This window comes from Patiria miniata, unplaced genomic scaffold, assembly GCF_015706575.1.
Source record: "Patiria miniata isolate m_02_andy unplaced genomic scaffold, ASM1570657v1 HiC_scaffold_20, whole genome shotgun sequence".
Classification (NCBI taxonomy): Eukaryota; Metazoa; Echinodermata; class Asteroidea; order Valvatida; family Asterinidae; genus Patiria; species Patiria miniata.
Window position 1 is genome coordinate 14,009,305 of NW_024037059.1, and position 22,006 is coordinate 14,031,310.

Consider the following 22,006-nt stretch of genomic DNA (forward strand, 5'->3'; position numbering starts at 1 on the left):
TACCGAAAGTTGATAATAAGCAGGACAAGTTCTTTTCAGAACTAACTATCTTCTAAGCAGTATTACTACATGGTGTTACCGCAAACCGAAACGATGCTAATATTATGTAAGCCATTCAGTACATTAATGTAGGTTATTGCTGACAAGTATCATTGATACGCGAATTTTAATGTTAGCTTTATATCCTGCGAAACAGACCAAAGGCACTATGCGTCAATGCCCTTTAATAATTTCAGACCACTGTTTTTGCAACGCCGTGATTGGATGGTTTGAACGACTGTATTTTTCACATGATATCAAAAAATATATCCACCATAACAAGGGATATTCACTGCACGTATTATTTCCTTATCCTTTTTTTTTAAAAATCGTGTTTTTATTGTGGTTGGAATGTTTGTTAGCTCTACTTCACTACACTGATTTGCCACAAGTTTGAGAGCTCCAAATATTTCATCTGAGCGACAATCTAATCATAAAGGCTTAGACAAATGTTTGAATGATTCCGTTAAGATAGACGGTAACAGATTGTACACTGGCTGGACGGGACAATTTTTTTTGTCGTACGAAATGAAACGCTTACTTGATGATTGTTTTTAATAAATAAAAGTGATTGCTTACAGGAAAAAAGGTTGCCAAGAGTAAATCAAAGGGAAGTCTTTTCGAAATTACCAGTTACAATGTTTGACGATTTTTTAAACTTGAATTCGTTGTTACAAAAAATGGCGCACTTGGGACAGTGTAAATATTTACATACATTATGCAACGCTAATGCTTAGATAAACCTATCGCGTTGACCAACCGTATACTTCATGCCAGATATATAAGCCAGTTCAATTGTACTCGAAAATGCAGCAGCATGTTTGATGAACACATCTCTCAAAAGAAAATAAATTTATTCCAAAACAAACTAGCCGGTTACAATAAGGATTTAAACCTCCATCATGGAACTGGATTATGATGACACCCTCAATTCTCTAGAAGGATGGGATATCGCGATCATTGTCGTGGTCTTTGTTCTGGTGCTTGTTGTCGGAATATGGGTAAGATATCTTTGAATTTGAATTTCATGTAAGGTTAAAATATTAGTTCGTCTACTGAGAATTCGTTAATGTGTTTTTACTCCACATTAATTCCCTTTTTTACCAATTAGGTGCGGTTGGGATTGTCTATGAACAAGCCCGATTACTTTTCAGCAGACCATGCAACAACAATGTGGAAATGTGACTAGTATGTTCAGAAGAGTGCAATATCTCCCAAATATCTCCCCAAAAAAACGTGTAGGTTTGGAAAAGAAATTTAAGCTTATTAACGTCCAATTAATGTCTTACTTTGAATTAATATTCGGTTCAATTACATGCTCTCAGTCAAACTGAACACCAAGGATTATGCTTGCAACAGTCCTGGCTTGCACGGGTAATATCTTTAAGGGAATTACGAATGTAATAACTCGTATCTTTGTCCGTCGCATACAGCTGAAATGAAGTTCTTCATATTTTTTCATTTTGTTTAATTTTTTTCCCGCAGTCTGCCTGGGTATCGAATCGCGGAACAACAAAAGGTTATTTCCTGGCTGGTCGGAGCATGTCCTGGTGGCTGGTAAGAAACAAAGCTGCATTTTTTTCTCACATTCTGAAACTCTGATTTCATATTTTTTTGATAAATGATTTTATACATTTGTTTCTTCCAGGTTGGTTTGTCTCTGTACGTGAGTAATATAGGAAGCAGTTCGTTCATAGGCTTAGCGGGGACAGCGTCGGTCTCTGGATATGCTGTTATTGCTTACGAGTTCCATGTAAGTTGTTTGAAAGTCATTTGTCATTACTTTTACCATGGGCCTTATTCGCGAATCGGCCATATTGGATTGAGAGTGAGGTAAAATCTTCATTTTTAGAACTTGTGTAGAGAAATGAAAGCAAGTAGATTACTAATTAATTCCAATCTGCTTAATTTTTTTAAATAATTTTTAATTACACGTTTCCTTATGTTTACAGCCAGATTAAAAAAAAAAAATAACAGTAAAATAAGGCTGCATTATGCCTGCAAAAATAGGCTGGCGCCATCCCATTCAAAAGTTAAGAATTAATGATACATGTTCAGGGAACTCTACAAAAAGAAAATATAGTGTGATGCCATAATTATCTTGCATGAATGGCTGACATTAAATTGTCTATGTTTCTTTTCACATTTTCATCCTCAGGGTTTATTTTGTTTAATTCTTCTTGGTTTCGTCTTCATGCCCGTTTACATCTCAGCAGGGGTAAGAAAACAGTTTTGTATCAACTCTGTCAACACAAATCATCCTTGAGACTTAAGATACAACAAAATGCAATTGAATCAGTCTCCATTTTGTATACAACAATAAATTATTGGCTTGAAAAACGTAACGAGAATGTCAGATTAGTCACATCATTATGATATCTGAAAATGGCTATACAATGTCTTCATGACCTATTGATATGGGTATGCTTCACTTTTGAATTTTGCAATAGAAATCTTTCAATATAACATATTTTAAGATATTCCTGCAAAAGTTCTGTGTGCTCTTTCAACCATTAAACAGCCGTCGACGCTCACACTTTTTGTCCTTGATGTTGGCACAGGTATTCACGATGCCTGAGTACCTCAAGAAGCGATTTGGAGGCGAGAGGCTCCGGATATTGCTGTCAGTAACGGCAGTTGTACTCATTATCTTAACCAATATTTCGGTAAGTTATGATACAAAGAGTCAAGCTAAAGTTAACCCTAAAGGGGCCGGGGGCGGAATCCGCTCCCCCTCAACATTTTCCGCGATAGCCTCTAAAAAAATGTTTTCGCGACCCGAGCAGTTATGACTTTTTAGCCTCGAGCTTTGCGCATCTTTTGATACCAAAAAACATAAAAATCGGACCACGGGTTGCCGCGTAGCGAAAAATTTCCCGGCGCAAACTGAATTTTCGCATATACGTCGGGTACACAGAGCACAATTGCCATTCGTATTATGAATAATTAATTAGCCATAATTCGAAAACCTTTTGACCTATAGTCATGAAATTTCTTGGGTATGTTTAGGAAGAGTTGCTCTATGCATGTGCTGAGTTACAAAAATTTTCGTCACTCGATGGCCGAGATCTTACCGCCCCCCCCCCCCCCCCCCCCGGCTGAGAGATGGTCTACATAACCCGGCCCCTTTAGGGTTAAATGTCCAAAGGACTCATTCCCATACATGAAAAAAACTGAACAAAGTGCTTCATATTTCTATTGCAATTGGACATGACAAAACATAACCAACAATTGTTTTATTTTTTTTTGCATTGGTTGTTGCATTTTCTATTGAAATTTATAAGAAAAAGTTTTTAAAATGGCGACGAGGATGGGATTCGAACCCACGCGTGCAGAGCACAATGGATTAGCAGTCCATCGCCTTAACCACTCGGCCACCTCGTCTGACAATACGCATTGATGTCGAAATACATAATATTATTCAATCTCGGTCCAAAGGTTGAAGACTAAGTACAGGTTGTAAACAACCATAGTATCAATATTTGCATTTTGACAACGCCACTAGTAACATTCCATCAGAGTGTATCCACGAAAACGAAGCATACATTCTAAATCAATTGATTTATTTTGTTATATATATTTTCATATTAAATTAACATCAACAAAATAATAATTTTACAAAATAATAATTTGTAGTAGTTATTAAGGTACGTAACTGTACTGGTTTAATATATTCATCACTTTCTCTGGCCATAATACATGAGTCGTTAAATATACCCCTCTTGCTCTTGCAAACATGTATTATTTATTTAAAAACTGTCATTATCTTTCCCATATTAGTCTGAGATGTACGCGGGTACAATAATCATCCAACAAGCCCTGAACTGGGACCTGTATCTATCCGTCTGTCTTCTGCTGGCCATGACCGCTGCTTACACGGTAGCTGGTGGGCTAACTGCGGTCATCTACACGGACGCTTTACAGTCGGTTATCATGATAGGAGGGGCAACAGTCCTGTCGGTGATTGGTAGGTTCAAAAAGGGAGGGGTTTTGTAAAGTTACATGATTTTTGTTTCCCAAATTAAAAAAGGGCATTTCACAATTTTGTTAAATTGGTATACTATTAAGGCAGTAGTCTTCGTTCAAGACGTTACTATCTTATTGTTACGCGTCCAATTTTGTGCGCCGTGTATTTTGGTATTGTCATCGATCGGTGCAATTTTGTAGAATCGAATCAGCGTCAGGAGTCGAGTAAAATTAATCTATAATGTACAAACACATGTTATTTCCTCTTCATGACAAAAAAACCCAAGAATTGAACAGGATATAGAGGCCACTACAGGTGGCAAAACCTTGAAAACTTGTATCAGGCATGCCATCAAGGGCGGATCCAGGGGGGGCAAAGGGGGCCATGCCCCCCCCCCCCCCAAAAAAAAAAACGAAACCAATTTTTTTTTTTTATGTGACATCGCAATAAAGGCATGCAATGAGTACACCACCATCTTTTCCTCAAAAAACATTGGTTAAAGTGGTCAGAAATTGCCTCAGATCGCACCACAGAGCATCTAGAATCCAAAAAATTTTCGGGGCCCTTAAGCGGGCCCCGAACCCCACACCGTAATTTTTTTGACCCACATTTTGGGAGGACCAAAATTGTTTTGGCCCCCCAAAAAAAATTGTGTTCTGGATCCGCCCTTGCATGCCATTACACAAAACAGACGAATTATTACAGAAAAACAACTCGTGCTTCTGAGCAATAGTCATAATGGGCTACCAGTAGGATCACCGTACAAAGTCCAAGGGCATAGACAAATTCAATAGAAAATAGTTTATATTACATGAAGAATCGAATACAGTGAAGGATGGTTGAAGTTGAGAGAAGATGAAACCACGCAGGCCCTGGAACTATGACAATTATGATGAGAATAAATCAACGGTTTTCTTTACAGCTTTTATTGAAATAGGGGGTCTGGAAAATCTGTACCTGAAATTCATGACGAGTATACCGACGCCCACCTTCCTAGCAGGCAACACTTCCTGCGGTATACCAACCGAGGAATCCTGGCACATCTTCCGTGATGCAACCACCTCAGACCTGCCCTGGCCCGGCGTGTTGTTCGGTATCTTCCTGCTGTCTGCCTGGTACTTTTGCACCAATCAGGTTGGTTCAAGTAGAGTTTAATTTCAATTTTAAGTACAACAAAAATAAACTCTGGGAAACTTTTATTGTGAAACACTATACACAAAACAGGTGGATAAAAACAAAACACACACACGCGCACACAAAAACAGAACGACGAGGATGGGATTCGAACCCACGCGTGCAGAGCACAATGGATTAGCAGTCCATCGCCTTAACCACTCGGCCACCTCGTCTACGGTAGTTCACAAATTCTCCATCAGTACAGACGTAATGCAAAGTCTATAATCAAACCTTTGAATTAGTCTAAATTATTCTCATTTTAAGCAAACGTTGCTGCATGAGTTTATGCTATCACATGTACCTCAAATTGACGTAGTTCATCACGCCGTTGAATCGTTACAATTTTTTTTGTCAACCGTATCATTTTTGGAAATAGGGGAATTTTTCAATAAGGATTTACACATTATTATTTGAAAATGACACACCAAATACTTCCAGCATGGAGGATGCTTACAGCGAATGGAATGGAACTTATAAATTAATTATCCCAGCTTGACTTAAACAATGTTTCAACAAACAAAACTTTCGTATTACAGGTGTTGGTGCAGAGATCGTTATCAGCGAAGAATGTGACTCACTCCAAGGCTGGGACCCTCCTAGCAGCCGTGCTGAAGCTTCTCCCCATGATTCTTATGATCTATCCTGGCATGATCAGCAGGGCTCTATGGCCAGGTAGGTTCAGAGAAAATGACACATAAAACAGTTGTCTATCATTATAAATAGAAGTCAAGATCTTGCTTTTTTTTTTAAGGAATAACTGATATTAAGGTATATTTTGTTTCACTTTCCTCATGATACAAGCTGTATTACTTTGGTAACACTACACAGTGCTTGAGGTAAAAAAAAATAGACTTTGTCAAAATTTTGACGGGTAAATGCACTTTTAATAACATTTGTTTGACTTTAAATTAATATCATTCAGATTATGTAGCCTGTCAGGACTCTGATACTTGTACCAAGGTTTGTGGAAACCCCAACGGCTGTTCGGACATCGCTTACATCAGACTTCTGCTCAAACTCATGCCAACAGGTATGGTTATTGGTATCATCCCAGGTCTAATTGAAGTTCTGATAAGACGAACTACATAAGCCTAATTATCCGGATTACTCTTTAGACCTATATAGTTTCCACTTGGGTATTTAAGAAATTTCGTACCATCATTTCACATCGCATCAATTAATTTAACTGCCTGTTTACCTTTTTCTTGTGAGCTAGGTTTGAAAGGCTTAATGATGGCGGCCATGTTAGCAGCACTCATGAGCTCTTTGACGTCCGTCTTCAACAGTGCCAGCTCTATCATTACGTTGGATTTGTGGGTCAAAGTGCGACCTCTAGCGACGGAAACAGAACTAGTCATTGTTGGCAGGTAGCTGAACTATACAGATTTGGAAACGTTGAAAATTCGTTACCTTTTTGAAATCTCGGACGTCATAATAATATGGGGGCGCTATTTTGTTCTATTTCGTGACAGTTCATTAAAACGATAATGAGTCATGGTTATCCAACAGCAGTCAAACATCTCCAAACTCAGGATATTTTTTTTCCACAACTACATTCTCTTACCTAGGTTGTGTACCCTGATCTTGGCAGTGTTGAGCATTCTATGGCTGCCTTTGATTCAACTCTTCGGTTCGGGTCAGCTCTTCGTCTACATCCAGTCCATATCGTCCTACATGTCACCACCGATCTTCGCCGTCTACACCACCGGGATGTTCTCCGAAAGGGTGACCGAGCAGGTTGGTACAATTGTGAAGGGAATATTTTGAGGGTCAGTTTTGGTAGGTTGGGTATGCCCAAGAATCTACTACAGTTAAGCTTGTTTGTAGTTGTATTGATACTATCTTAAAGACTATTATTGGTTTCTTTTACTTCTTCTTCCAGGGTGCTTTCTGGGGCTTATTGCTTGGCGAAGTTATTGGCTGCACTTGGATGGTTCTCGATTTTGTCTTCATAGCGCCCCCTTGCGGTGGGGTGGACGAGCGCCCTCTAGCACTTCAGAAAATACATTATCTGCATTTCGCTCTGATGAACTATGCAGCTACAGTGTTGTTTATCGTCGTCATTAGTCTCTTGACGAAGAGGATTCCACGAGATAAGGTGAAATTTGGTGAAATGACGTGAGTGCTGTGAGCTAGTGGTGATAACGAGAGAGAAATGTGATTTTGGTGGTGATAAGGCCTTTGTGGTGATGCCGGTGTGGCAGGTAATTCTGTCCCCCTGGTAAATGTGTCCCCCCGGACAGATCTACCGGGTCGTGACCCGGTAAATCTTTCCGGGGGGACACTTTTACCTAGGTAAACCTGCCCCCCTCTAGTTAAATCTGTCCCCCCTGCACGACGTTAAATGTGTCCCCCCTGGTAAATGTGTCCCCGTGCAACGTCACAAGTCTAGCACCCAGACTGTATATTAGTGACGTTATTAACTGTTTTTGCACGGCGCCTTGCTAAATTCGGGAATGGTGCTTACGTCAAAGCACAACTCCCGTTTGGATGACGACTTCGGGAGCGAACGATTTGCATGGTGGGCGTGCGCGCGAGTGTACCGCACCTACGGGCCGCGCCAGGGCCGCGGCCGGGGACGGGGACAACAGTGCACCAGCAGCAGGCCTGCGGCGCGGTGACCCGTCACGCGTATAATTTTGCCAATTCTCCTCATTGAAGTCCGCCATGACAGTCGCACGCGTATCGGCGGCTGATGATGCGCGTGCGCGCGCTAGCGATAGATTGAGTATTACTACGCGTGCCTTCTTGCAGAAACATAGATCGGTTGATTAACATCTAAACGTTAATTTCATTTTGATAATTATTGATGAAGGGTGGAACAATCTAAAAATGTATACCTGTGCGCTGAATTTATTATAATAACATCAATATAACAACTTATGCGTGCAAAACCAGGGGGGACAGAATTAACTGGAGGGGACAGAATTACCTGGAGGGGGACAGAATTAACGGGACAGGGGGGACACTTTTACCTAGGTAATTCTGTCCCCCCGGACACTTTACCGGGTGACAGAATTACCGTCCACACCGGTACCATTATGGTGATGATGATGTTTTTTAAAAGGTACGGTAGAACGATACAATGAATGGATTATCATTTGTGGATTATGTACGTAAACTGATTTGAAACATCTTTTGTAACAGCTGATAAGGCTGACTTGGTGGACTAGGAAAAGTGAACTACCCCGAAAACCCATTTCAGAGAAGGAGAACGAGAAAAACTGGGAACGAGAACTCAAGAAAAGAGAAAAATCTGCAGCAGAACATACAGGTATTACCAAATAAATCCTCAATTGATTAAAGTTCATGAAACCATTACATCTCCCATTTATATATAATTCAATTTTGAACTGGACTTTGTTGTTGCCCCCACCCTTTCACATCTGAAATTATTGCATAATGATGAAATTTCGTAGATGAACCGCCGTCTGGTCTCCGCCGCATCTGGAACTTTGTATGCGGCATTGAATCGTCGCCTTCAGATGAACCGACACCAGACGACAAAGAAGCAATGGAGAAACGGATGACGTCATTGGAGGAGGATCCTAAGTGGGCCAGAGTAGTCAATGTGGTCTGCCTGGTCGTTCTTTTCCTTGGATTTTTAGCATTTGGATTATTTGCATGATGAAGGCAGTTAAATTTCAACTTAATTAGTGAAATGATAAAAAGTAGCCACGGGTTTTGTTGTTACGCTTAAGAGGCATCTTGCTCAGCGTACATGAAAACCATACACGGTAAAATAAAGATCATATCAATTACATGATATTTTGAAAAGCATTAATCCCTGTCTTTTAACCCTGATATGGCTTGAATGGTTGTTCACGGGGCCAGGTGAAGAAGTAACAAAAAAATGACAAAAAATGCAAACAGTTATTTTCTCTTATAGTGCATTTATTATGACATTATATGACTTTTCACGGTGCAACATTAATTACATTTTATTAAACATGATTTAATTTACATTATTATGCATTGCTCCAGAAACATGTAAAGCCCCCCCCCCCCCCCCGAGCGAATCTGTTTAAATTGCATTGAGAGAGGTTTGGAAAATTGAGAATGTCGACGCCCTCTGGGGGAATAATGAATACTGACATTTTATGCTCGGATAGGTTTTCAGTTTTGTATAGTTTTTTTTTTTCAAATGGAAATAACTATGGCCCTTGTCAAGTTTCCGACTGTTCCTAAAAAAATCAATGGGATCTAGTTAGCAATGGAATTTTCAGACCTGTTTTAAAACTATTACATTGTGCCCCATGTCTGATAGAGTACGACACATTAGAGTTTGTTATTAATTGGTTGTTCATTACTTTGAAAAAAGAAATCATTATCGAAACAATAAACCCATAAACTTATAAATGCAATTTGCTTATACAATTATACGACTTAGAACGATTGTTCATACCTACCATCCATTCTCACTTTTGAACATGTCGTGCAAGATGTTTATCAACAAACTGTCGCGCTTTATTTAAAAAACATCTACGGCAACTATCACAGCTACAAATATGTAATTAATTTATGTTCACATTTCCTGCAAAATAGAAACAAAGAAAACTAAAAACCTTCTCTTCTACCTTTTTTAATTTCTCAGCTAATTATTCCCGATTCTTTCATTCTCGTTAAAACTGTAATAAACATGATTAAAATTCACAAATCAGCAAAATGAAAATAAATTTAACTAGAATGATACAAGTATTTTTAAAGTCTTTTCACCAAAAACAAGAAGATCATAGTAATTTATACCGCCATAAAAACGTATCCGGTGCGACTGTTTTTTCCCTAGAAATTTCTAGCAATTTAACTAACATTAGTCACATTTTTAGTCATTACCTCAAGTTCATTTTAATTTTCTTTCTGTTTTATTTTTACGTACACGTAAAATCCAGAGTATTATACGAATACTTTGTTCGCAAAAAAAATAAAAATAAAAATCAGTTCAAAAATAAATGTGTTAAATGTGCATGTGCAGTTGAACGCGAAATGTGCCGAAATTAACACTTGTGCAATAAATTAACACTTTAATTATTGTATCTTTCAGCTGTTTTCCATTCTATAAATTCCAACTTTGGGGCTGGGGAGCAACTCAGCTCCACCTTGGTATCATTGATTTCGAGAATGATTTTGTTGGAATTACTCAGACCAATAAACGTTTGATTTTAATACTCGATTTCTTCAGAGATAACATTTCTTTCCAGGAACTCCACACAATACCATCAGAAGCTGGATCACCTTGTGTTTGGTAGTACATGTACATGCCATTGAGATTTGAATGATAGCAGTTGTCATACCACCATCCTCCTTTAGAGAATTCAGCACAGTTGTAAACGCCATTGTCGTTGTCCTGATCTTTCGTTGTGAAATACTTACCATTGTGACTGCTCAATGAGTCTCCCGCCGTGCTGTTTGCAATGTATGAACCGACCCAGAGTTTATATTTATCGCCGAGAACTTGAAATTGTCCGTAATCTGCGTAGACCGCCACATTGTCCCAGTCCTCTAAATCGACCCGTAGCTGCCAAGTTCCCTTCTCAGTCAGATTACGCAAGATGTCATTCCCGATCCAGAACTCACCAGACAAGTCGCCGAAGCCTACCTGGTAGTCAGCCCAGTCGCGGTAGAAGTCCACACTACCATCTTGACGCCTCTGAATGACGATCCATCCTCCGCCGTCAGTCTCCATGTCGCAGTAGACCTGGAGACCATGGCTGAGTGCAGTAGGATAGATTGTGTAGATACCACTCACAACATGGCCTTCCATTGCGAAATCTTGGCAACTGTGAAGTAATACAAACACTATGATTAAGTTATGGTATAGCAATTACGACGACGATAAACGAGAAATTTGTGAGGAAAACACGCAGGAATTTACAGGAAGAAAGTCTCTTTGTTTATTCGGCAACGTTAGACTCTAAAAGTTGTTTATTAATTCGATTTCGATATCCTCAAGAAACGCATAAGGGCCTATAGACTTTTAGCCTAAATGATGTTGAGTCTCTGCTCTCGAACATCGTACAAGCCGACACAAAAAAGTGCGAGATTGAGCGAATGCACCGATTGGTATACAGTGACAACTTGACTGACAAATTACTGTATATTATCCGTTTACTCATTTACCTCCTTTTAATCCATGCATTGTCGACAAGCACGCTAGGTTGGATCTCTGTTGAAGAAATGCTGCAGTCAACCTACGAGAAAAAAAAATTAAAAGTAAATTCACTTGTGTGTTCAAGATAATCTTTTTTCCTCCACAAAATAAAAAATGTAAATCCATATGCATTGTAATTTAATAACGCAATCCGCAAAAGATATACTCCGACAGAATGGAACATAAGAAATTCATTTCGTGTCCTTTTGTTGTCTTGCGGAGAAGTAATTGCGATTTTTTCTTCCAAAAGTTAAGTAGAGACAGTATATACCATTTCAGCGAATTGCTCATAGACAGACGCTTCGGCAACTGTTTCGAGTGTTCAAACGACCAAATCGTTGAGGGGTATTTGGACGCTTGGAGGCGTTCCATACTGACTAAATTCATACATTTTAAATCCGATAATCTTGTGGGATGCGGATCAACCGTTTTGCTAGAGAATCCAGATGTAGATGTAGATGTAGATACTTGTAGTGCAAGTACTCATGTCTGGGAAGTTAACCCTAAAAGGGCCGGGGCGGAATCCGCCCCCACCTCAACATTTTCCGCGATAGCTTTGAAATTTTTTTTCGCGGCCCGAGCTGTTATGACTTTTTAGCCTCGAGCCTTGCGCATCTTTTGAAAAATTTTCCGGTAAAAACTGAATTTTCCCATATTTGTACACAGAGCAAAATTACTATTCGTACATATGAATAATTACTTAGCCATAATTCCAAAACCCTTTGACCTATACATGTAGTCATGAAATTTCTTGGGTATGTTCATGATGAGTCGATCGTTTACCGAGTTTCAAAATTTTTCGTCGCTCGATGGCCGAGATCTTGGGGGGGGGGGCGGAATCCGGCCCCACGGCTGAGAGATAGTCAAAATAAACCGGCCCTTTTAGGGTTATATAAGGACCTATTTAACAACCAAATTAAATCTTTTTTTATGACGTGGTATACAGTTATCGACCTTAAGCAATGCATGTTGCATTTGCACTAGTATTGCGATCATCGGGTGTAGGCCTATATGTGTTTGTTAGTGAGCGCGTAGGCCTCTGTGCGCGCAGGGTATTGGGATTTTCCGCTCAAAACGTCTCGCAATAAAACGTATGCGTAATTCTTCTTAAGACGAAACATTTAAAACTTACAGTCGATTCATTGAACGCGTAGAAACTGCCAGATCTCATCTTCAGCCTCCGAGTGCCGTCCAAGTGCGATGCATTGTTGAGAGCACACTGGCGTGTCTTTAATACGTAGTTAGTGGACTTACATGATGGATGATCAAGACACAGATTGAAGCAGAGTTTCTGCGTCTTCGCGATGGATTGACTGAAACTTGGAGAAGCCAAAGCATAGTCGACATACCCACACATGGGTTGGCCACCGAAACTTGTGTGAGCAAACGCAAAGGCTACCATTAGTGCAATGGGAAAAGTTTTCAGATACCGTGACAATCCGGTGACGAACATTTTGAAAGTCGGGAAAAATTGCCAATTTTGTTGTCTCTCGATCAACCGCCACACAAGGAGTGATATATAGGCATCTCATTATCTCAGTGAAAGAGTCCAGACGTGCACAAATTTGATTGGTCCATCCGTTCCTACCTCAACGGTCCATCTCACATCACTCAAGGCGCCGTTTCCTCCATCATATAGACAATCGATGTAAATTATCACAGGCGAGCGGTTTCACAACTGCAATAATGATATGCAACTTGCTGAAGTGCCAATTTATATAATGATCAATATTGCAACCTTGCAGTCTCACTGTATCGCTTGTTCATCAAACCAAGGATGACAAACAATATGAGACATCATGTATAGGCAGAAAAACACAACTGTGAAATAGCCATCTCTAGCAGAAGTAACTTTGTCCTAAATATACTTGCGCTCCTTGTGAAATTTAAGAAGAAAGACTAGTCTCGGTTTTATGGTCATCTATTGTTCCTCTGCCTGGCTATTGGTGCATAAAATAATGATCTTGGTATATAAAGTTAGCAGGCAGTGAAGTCTTCCACCATGGCTTAAATTCACCAGGAATGCTGGTCACTCTCAAGCATTTGTGTCCTTTCACATGATGATGGCCGGGAACTTTTGCAAGATTTCTAAAGCATGGGAAAAGGTCTCAAGCCTTGCGAGTTTTATGTGAAAATGGCTTACTAAATAGGTTTATTGCCTATTCAGAGGACTGGCTAGTCAGCACATTGTGACTAGCTTCACGCCCGCCTAAAATATACAATTTTTACGTTTAGATTCTCTGAAAAATACGGTATTTCAAGTGAACAGGCTATAAAAAGTAATAATTTGAATTTCCCAAGGTTTTAAGAAAGAGTACTTTAAAAAAATAGTATAAGGGCCTATATTCAAGAAACGGCATGCGGCAGCAAATCATCGCATTGTAGCCGTCTCATAGAATCCCATAACAAATCAGATAACTCAGACAATTTCCGAAAACAAAATAATGTAACCTATGTTTTTGTTGTTTATACCAGTCCTGTTTAAACCCATAAAAGAGAACGCGTAAAAAATCACTACAAAAGCCCTTTTAAAAACATTCAACATGTGATACAACCCGAATGCACCCGCATTCATCTCATGCTGAAAGCATCTAGTAGCACAGCTAGTAGCACACCGATCTGTATTGCCCACAAATGTCAAAAGTTCATGCATGGGTACGGGTACTTTGCAGGGACTCACCTAGTCTTGGTTGCAAGACGTTACTATCTGCGTTGTTTGTGTACGTGTGTAATCATACTAATGAATACTTTTGTAAAACAATTGTTTTCAATCAACAGAGGGCGCACTACACAGGACCACAGCGCGCATATTATACGGACGATATATTTATACGCGGTACTAAGAAAGTGTATTTAGGACATGACCAAAAAAAAAAATTCCGGCCCTCTATTTCGCCCGGGCGGATTACTATTTCGCCCGGGCGGATTACTAATTCGCCCGGGCAGACTACTAATTCGCCAAGGCAGATTATTAATTCTCCCGGCCGGGCAGACTACTAATTCGCCCGGGCGAATTAGTAATCCGTCCCGGCGGGGCGAAAAAGTAATTCGCCCGGGCGAGTTAGTAATCCGCTCGGGCGAAATAGTAATCCGCCCGGGCGAAATAGTAATCCGCCCGGGCGAAATAGAGGGCCGGAAATTTTGTTTTGGTCATGTCCTAAATACACTTCCGTAGAAAACAGTCATGGCTGGCGCGAGTATAGAATCTTTGCGACATTTGTCCGACGATGCTGATTATTACGTGACAGCCTTAGACTTGTACAATCGTGAGAGCAGACGGGTGCAGAGGATTTGCGAATGGGTGGATGGAAACCTGCATGCAATGGCTACTTCTATGGATGTTACACTGCAGAAGGAGGATTCATTCAGCGTGCTGAGTGTCGGCGCTGGAGATGGTAAAGTAACGTTCCCCATATTAATGCTATAGGTTGTGAACCTGTTGCTGTCCCTACCTCCATGATTTACCTAACTCAAAAAGGGTAATGATACTTATAGCATGGAGGTAGAATTCTACCTCCATGCTTATAGCGACCATAGCTCCATGTAGCGACCATCCCCACACAGTAGTTGACTCATGCACTAAATTTGTACTCTCTATGAACAACTTTGCCCTGAATTTGTGCAATAAACCACGGACACTCTGTGCGTGGGGCCCTGACCTTGTGTAAACACAGCCCACACATTCATTGCGTGATAACAGTTCAAATGGATCGGGCCATGGGTGTACACATGTACATGTACACAGTACATGTACATGTACATGTACATAAGCCCGGTTCATACTCGGCGCGAAAGCGACTCGGGAACGCGAATTTGTCACGTGATGGCAAGTATTCGCGTTGCGAATTCGTAAAAGTTGAACATATTTTAACTTGGGCGAATTTCGCAGCGAATCTTTCATGACGTCCAATTCGCTTCGCATTCGCGTGGAGTATGAACCGGGCTGTAGTGCACAATACATTTTTTAAAGTCAAAAACTGTTCAGCTATATGAAGTTTCAATGTAAAAGTACTCATGTTTTCTGCAGCACATCAAACAATGGTCTGTATACAAGATTTAATAAGCAAACTACTTAAAAATGTGATACGTATATAGACTGCACTATAAAGGCGAGATAACGCAATCCATGCACAAATACACCCCTCTATGAACTAATATGCTATGGTCCGACAAACATGAACTGCAAAAAGACTTGTTTTGCCGATATCCAGAGGATGTTATGAAAATAACAGAAAACCTATGGTATGAAGGCATATTCATGCACTGGAAAATGTAGTTTGAAGGCGTTGAATTGGTGAAAAACGAACTATCAAGAGGACACAACGAACAGTTCCAACGGTGCTTCTAATAATGTCGGCGAGCCTGAACGCGTGGCCTGACCTTGTTCCCCGTTCAACCTTGAACCTACCAATACACGCGTGGTTATTATGCATGGAGCCAGACTACAGAGACACGTTGCATAAGAGTAAATACAAATGTATAATCGGATTATGGTCCAGAGAAGAGACGTTCCATGATTGGAAGCAAAAAAAGCCCCTTCGTCCACTCTTCCAATCAAAATTATTCTTATAATGTGTGGAAAGGAAATTTCATGTAGTTTATTCAGAAGTGCGAGTTGAGTCTGTGGGACAAAGAGAACGACTGTATTGATCATTTTCCGGTGGGTTGTCTCACACAATTGAACGGTTCAATTGTATGAGACAACCCACCGGAAAATGATCAATAATCGTGTTGACTTCCATTGACTTTGCCGATTTTGATGTTTTACGCCCGTTTTTGGATTGAAAAAAGCCCCTTTTCCCCGTGCATCATATATCTGTTATAAATAACAATTCTACAGGTAATAATCTGAACTTCCAAATGCGTAGCGAGTTGGTTAGAAACATAGACGTACTTTCTTTTTACCGACAAAAGTTTGCAACGAGGGCTCTGTTTTCGTGTCATTTTTATGAGCAGATGCGCGCAAGTTGTTCATAAAAGGGAAAAAAATATTGCAACCTGACGCCACTTCCGCGATTGTGTACAAAGTCTATGGAGAGTCAAGAAAATGTTTCGAGTATTTCCTAACAAAATTGGAAACGTTTCTCGGTCCCAGATTCATTGAGTTGATATATGAAGATTAATTGGCGTCACGTTGCAACATTTTTCCCTCTTAAGTTTTGGGGAGGGAGCAGTAGACTAGAGCTTATGATCCGAGATGCAAATTTAGTAAATCTATCATAGTGACATGGATACAAGAACATGTACTCTTGTCTCCTAACAGGCATAGTTGACCACAGAATCTTGGGCCATCTACGAGACAGCGCGCATCCTCAGCTTCGCGCAGTCATCTTGGAACCTGACTCTCACATGATGCAGCAGTACCAAGACCTAGTCAGCAAGGAGTCTACCAAACTACAAGGTGTGGACCTTGACTGGAGACAGCAGACATTTCAGGAGTTTCAAGCCACCGCCAAGGAAGATGATAAGTTTCATTTCATCAGCTGCATCAACTCCCTCTACTATTGTGGAGACTTGGAGAAGTCTCTCAAATTTCTTTACGAAAAACTGGATAGTGGAGGGCTTTTGCTCATTACGATTCTGTCAGGTATTTTATACTATAACATTATACTAATATCACGCTACTTTGAGGTATTCATAGCGCTAGCTTGACGTTGCTACATTTATAGAAGGCGAAAATGCAGGCATACATTTTGATCTCTTTTTCTGTGATGTTGGAGTTGGGATGGGGGCTGTGAAAGTACATACTTTCGTGTTGGTGGCTTAATCGTGATGTATTGATGGACGCAATATGCTTGCCAATATTAATTTTATGGTTGATGCCACGTCATGTACTTATATGAAAGCTTTTATTCCTTTTCGTTTGAGAACGACATTCCTTTAATACATTTAAGAATTCCCAATTATTGATGTCTTTCAGCTTGTGTTGGTGATTTTATGACAAGTAATTTGTTTATATATTTTGTTTGATTTGTTTCTTTCCAGCGGAGGGAGGACTAGGGAAACTGTGGCAGCACCTCTCTAATACGTCCATCAGCCAGAGACAGTTCACATCTTGTTACCTCCAAGAAACATGTAAGAAGCAGAACATACCAATAGCAGAGATGCAAAAGATCAGCATCCAGTGCGACATTTCCCCCTGCTTCGATCATCAACTCTCCCAAGACGGGAACACCCTTCTTGATTTCCTGACCCACACAGTCAACTTCGCCCAGAACGCCCCGGCCGAGTATCGAGACGATGTACTTCGGTTCTTGGGGAGTCCAGAGTGTTCGGTCCGAGGATCAGGGGGCAAGGTCATCCTGGATGCAAGCAATGTTGCTGTTCTTATACGAAAGCAGTGATGGAATGCACACAAGTCACTGTTCTATTTTGTGTAATTTCACAGATTTGTTATTGAATCAACCACAAGTCAATTTTACTAAACAGTATGTTGTTTGTGGATGTGGTGAGGCTATACATTGACTTACTGGATGGTACCGGGGTATTAAAACCACTTCTGATTATAGTATGACATTTTCCTCCTTTTTGTACTATCACCATCGGTTTTGTGTAGATGAGTTTGTCTCCCCGATATTTTGGCTCACCTGTAAAGTGTCTACTGCCAATTTCTTTTTTTTTTTTCTAAACGCTAAAAGTTTTATTTTGTTCAAGGATAAGAGTATTGCTGCACGTATTCATCAAGGTGGTAAATTTAGTTGTTTACATAAAGATACATGCTAATTACACTCTTTATTTTTCAGTAACCGTAAATGCTTGTTGTAAAAATGTAATAATTTGATTTTGTGTACCCGATAAATGTCTCTACTCCCAATGAGCCTCCACAAAGTTCGTTATTTGATAACTTCATGCGCATGCTGACTTTTGGGACACTTATTTATACTTGGCCAAAGCATGCATGAAATCAACACGCAAAAGTTATCAGAACTCATGAACTATAGGACTATCACTTTTATTAATCCTGGCCATCTTAATTTGGGTTTTGTTCTGTTCTTGTTTTGTCTTATTTTGAAACAACAACCTTGCCTTGTTATCATTGCTGCCTTTATTCATACCTCCTTGCTTTTGTTCACACTTATTTGTATTGTTTCATGACTTCTTATACTTGTACTCTTGTCTTCTGTAGAGTTACATTGTCATATTCTCTGCATATGTTTGTTGCAAATCTTGGCCGAATAAATAATAATAATAATAATAATAATAACCACTAACTTGTACTCCATTGAGTCGGCGGGGCAACACGCACGGACTCAACAGAAGCTGGTGCTATTCATACTTTGTGTTTTGTCCTTGATTCGATTATAATCTTAACAAAGATTGCACGATTAAATCCGGCTTTACGAGCCCATGCATTGCCTCTTCAACCATCGGTTGACCGCCACCGGACTCTGCTCCGGCCGTTCGCTCTTTTCACGCTCCGCCATTGGGCATGCACAGCGTCGACCTTGCAACTTTACCATTACTGGACCAAGCCCAGTCTAAAGTGGCTTTCTTAGCTGTTGGTAGCTTTCCAGCACTTAACTGGCGCATCACTCATCACTCAAATTCTGATGGGAGGCAGGCTGGCTCTAAACAACAGACGCATATACATTGGGGATAGCCTGAGTGCTTATCAAGAATATATTTATGGTCATCAACTGATTAAATAGCCATTATCTTAGTAGGGGGCTCATGAATACGAACCCGGGATTCACGGGTTCGCGAAAGCCACATTAGACTAGGCTTGGTCCAGTAATGACAATAAAAATAGTTTAGTGATCTGAACCCTGACACGGGAATCACTGGAACCGGCTATATATTTATTGTGTAAAGCTGCCTGATCGAGGCACTGCATGCCCATTACAGTGCGAAAGTGTGAAAAGAGCGAATTGCTAGTGATACTGACAGACCTAGCTACCCGCACCCCACCATGCAGCTGCAAGATTTGTCTTCGAGTGGCGACTACTACATCACAGCGATAAAGGTGTATCGCCAAGCTAGTGGTTGGGGGAGACTTTGGAAAGTGATCGATTGGATGAATGAACATTTACCTGCATTAGTTGGTTCCCTTGGCTCTTCTGCAGTCGTCGATGGTGGCATTAATATGCTCAGTGTGGGAGCAGGGTGCGGTATGTTTAGTTTACACAGTCATAAACATTATGTTTACATTACTTGTTTGTTTCCCACTTTTACACGTACCTTTTCACGGGGGGGCTCATTTACTGGTAGCGATCCTCATGATACGTTTTAACAATGAAAGCTTATTGTTTTCCCCAAAATTTTGAACGTAATAATGCAAAGGGGAGGCATACCTTGAACTTGGGGGGGGGGGTGCTCCCCCCCCCCCCCCCCCCCCCCCCCGTTACCCCACATGCTCCACCAATACGGATAAAAGGCCGATACTTGCTAATTCATCATTTGAACTATGATTCTTGCACAGGTACTATCGACAGTAAAATTCTACATCATCTTCTAGACAGCGCGCATCCTAAGCTTCGCGCAGTCATCTTGGAACCTGACTCTCACATGATGCAGCAGTACCAAGACCTAGTCAGCAAGGAGTCTACCAAACTACAAGGTGTGGACTTTGACTGGAGACAGCAGACATTTCAGGAGTTTCAAGCCACCGCCAAGGAAGATGACAAGTTTCATTTCATCAGCTGTATCAGCTCCATCTATTACTGTGGAGACTTGGAGAAGTCTCTCAAATTTCTTTACGAAAAACTGGATAGTGGAGGACTTTTGCTCATTACGACTACGTCAGGTAATTTAGCATTATAGGCATATGCCTTTTACATGCACAGATTTTAGACTCATATACAATTAAATCTTGCATAAACCAGAATCTTAGGAACAATGTCAGTATCTCATTTTAATGTCGAAATTAATCTGATACAACCCTGGCTATTATAGTAACGTATATTGAGCTGGAGTACTCGTGTCAGTACAGTGGCCAAACTGAAGATGAAGCCGAGGTTTCGAAAACTGCGATACATCTTCCACTAACTTAAAGCGCGCCCTCAATTAGGACCACTTGCTTTCACATTCGTGTATTATGGTAAATCAAATCAGTGTAACATTGTTATAATGTTTTAAAACACAGCTTGGGTGATTCCTTTGTATTGCACCCACCCCGTATTTTTTCCCCATTTATTTTTGGAAAATAATGTAACAAGTTAAAAGTATGTTAGGGTACAATCTTTACACTGTAGGGAGAATTGCTCACCCGTGCAGAAAACCCATTACTCGTTACCATATAACGATTAAAAAAATAATAATAACTAGAGGTTGTAGGAACAACCCCACGGTGTTGGGCCATGGACTACCGCAAACTTTGCCACACACATCAACTCAAAATATGCATGTTTAAATCCATGTTTGACTTTTTCAACATGCCGCCAGAGGGTGCTCTAACATTTGATGACGTCTATGGTAAAAATGTTGTACACGTACTGTCTAGGCAGACACTCACATCGTTGAAAGCAAGTTCGCATCAATTTCAAATAATAAGGCACTTCCGGTTTCGACCGATTTTTTTAGCAATTTTTGAAGGTTTAAAGTTCTTTTATTGTAACTTCCGATCTGATGACGTAATCAATTTTTTTTTCGCGCATAGGTCTTGTATGCATGAGTTGAGTTGATGTGTGTGGCAAAATTTGCAGTAATCCATGGCCCGACACCGTGTGGTTGTTCCTACAACCTCTAGTTGATATTGCTTTTACCTTGTATTATTAGCTGACAGCGGTTTTGGAAAACTGTGGAAGTATCTGAGCGTCAATCTGGCTAGAGAAGGGGAACACCTGATGTCTACAGACATCCAAGAGGCGTGCTATAAACTGAACATTCCTATCGCAGAGGTTCAGACTATCAAGATATATTGCGATATCTCATCATGCTTCAATGCTCCCCCTCATCAACTCTCCCAAGACGGGAGCATCCTTCTTGATTTCCTGACTCATATCGTCAACTTCGCCCAGAACGCCCCGGCCGGGTTTCGAGACGATGTGCTTCGGCTCTTGGGGAGTCAAGAATGCTCGGTCAGAGGACCAGAGGGCCAGGTCAACCTGGACGCAAGCAATTCCATTTTTCTCATCCGACGAGAGTAACGAAAAACGTTTCATGTCTACATCAACAAGAACCACCGGTGTTATTTTATATTACGCGTTTTCTTTTTTGACAAAAAATACTGACTGATTTTGACAAAATGTAGTACATGTATATACATGTACCTCTATACGAAACAAGTAGTTTTTTTTTTTTTAGCATTACTTTGTCAAAACATTTTCCTTAATGGACTGAAAGAAATAAACGTAGAATAAAGGTTTATGGTGTGTGGTAATGTTGTAGGTTCTAAATTAATCAGTACAATTTTGTCACAATTATGATTTGTCAAGAGTTTGAGGGGCCATGACTTTAAGCACGGCAATCGCCCAGCCTGTCGTTAAACTGGAATAGCGCCCTCAAGTCGTTTTTTCTTGTTTGGTCTGGCTCGCTGTTAAAGAACTTGTACTTACATGTATTTTATTCCTCCATTATTAAACCAGTATCCCAAATGGTTGAACTAGTTTACAAGGAAAGAGGAAGGAAATAAAAAAGCAAAGCCTTGGGAAATGAGTTTGACTTTTGTTCATTATAAATGTTTTACTCGCTTGTTTGATTGTACATTCCAATCGAGCTGAATATTTCCTAAAAATCAC

General features: G+C 40.3%; 4 protein-coding genes and 2 non-coding genes across 9 annotated transcripts; 3 read left to right on the plus strand and 3 right to left on the minus strand.

Moving 5' to 3' along the window:
* Positions 1 to 17: 17 nt before the first annotated feature.
* Positions 18 to 10,352, plus strand: LOC119727467 (sodium/glucose cotransporter 4-like). Of its 2 annotated transcripts, XM_038199354.1 has the most exons (14): positions 18 to 1,040; positions 1,525 to 1,596; positions 1,688 to 1,792; positions 2,198 to 2,257; positions 2,601 to 2,705; positions 3,820 to 4,006; positions 4,929 to 5,140; positions 5,719 to 5,854; positions 6,105 to 6,212; positions 6,399 to 6,549; positions 6,751 to 6,919; positions 7,065 to 7,280; positions 8,330 to 8,456; positions 8,602 to 10,352. In XM_038199354.1, exons 1-14 carry the CDS (start codon positions 942 to 944, stop codon positions 8,808 to 8,810), a joined length of 1,956 nt encoding a protein of 651 aa, XP_038055282.1. In that variant the 5' UTR covers positions 18 to 941; the 3' UTR covers positions 8,811 to 10,352. The 2 variants fall into 2 exon arrangements, with proteins under 2 accessions (XP_038055282.1, XP_038055283.1); XM_038199355.1 differs by lacking the exon at positions 1,688 to 1,792.
* Positions 3,342 to 3,423, minus strand: Trnas-gcu. Its single transcript has one exon. It is a non-coding gene; the product is annotated as a tRNA-Ser (tRNA).
* Trnas-gcu lies at positions 5,274 to 5,355 on the minus strand. Its single transcript has one exon. It is a non-coding gene; the product is annotated as a tRNA-Ser (tRNA).
* Positions 10,305 to 19,421, minus strand: LOC119727469 (ryncolin-1-like). Of its 2 annotated transcripts, none has more exons than XM_038199357.1 (3): positions 19,361 to 19,421; positions 11,300 to 11,370; positions 10,305 to 10,959 (listed from the first exon to the last, which is right to left on the minus strand). In XM_038199357.1, the coding sequence occupies exons 1-3, from the start codon at positions 19,364 to 19,366 to the stop codon at positions 10,320 to 10,322; spliced, it is 717 nt and encodes a 238-aa protein (XP_038055285.1). In that variant the 5' UTR covers positions 19,367 to 19,421; the 3' UTR covers positions 10,305 to 10,319. The 2 variants fall into 2 exon arrangements, with proteins under 2 accessions (XP_038055285.1, XP_038055284.1); XM_038199356.1 differs by lacking the exon at positions 19,361 to 19,421 and adding an exon at positions 12,463 to 12,794.
* Positions 14,454 to 18,271, plus strand: LOC119727470 (histamine N-methyltransferase A-like). The gene is made up of 3 exons (XM_038199358.1): positions 14,454 to 14,725; positions 16,594 to 16,917; positions 17,316 to 18,271. Exons 1-3 carry the CDS (start codon positions 14,515 to 14,517, stop codon positions 17,672 to 17,674), a joined length of 894 nt encoding a protein of 297 aa, XP_038055286.1. The 5' UTR covers positions 14,454 to 14,514; the 3' UTR covers positions 17,675 to 18,271.
* On the plus strand, positions 18,577 to 21,912 carry LOC119727471 (histamine N-methyltransferase A-like). 2 transcript variants are annotated; one of them, XM_038199359.1, is made up of 3 exons: positions 18,577 to 19,438; positions 19,750 to 20,073; positions 21,045 to 21,912. In XM_038199359.1, the coding sequence occupies exons 1-3, from the start codon at positions 19,240 to 19,242 to the stop codon at positions 21,413 to 21,415; spliced, it is 894 nt and encodes a 297-aa protein (XP_038055287.1). In that variant the 5' UTR covers positions 18,577 to 19,239; the 3' UTR covers positions 21,416 to 21,912. The 2 variants fall into 2 exon arrangements, with proteins under 2 accessions (XP_038055287.1, XP_038055289.1); XM_038199361.1 differs by having other exon boundaries at positions 19,348 to 19,433.
* Positions 21,913 to 22,006: the final 94 nt, after the last annotated feature.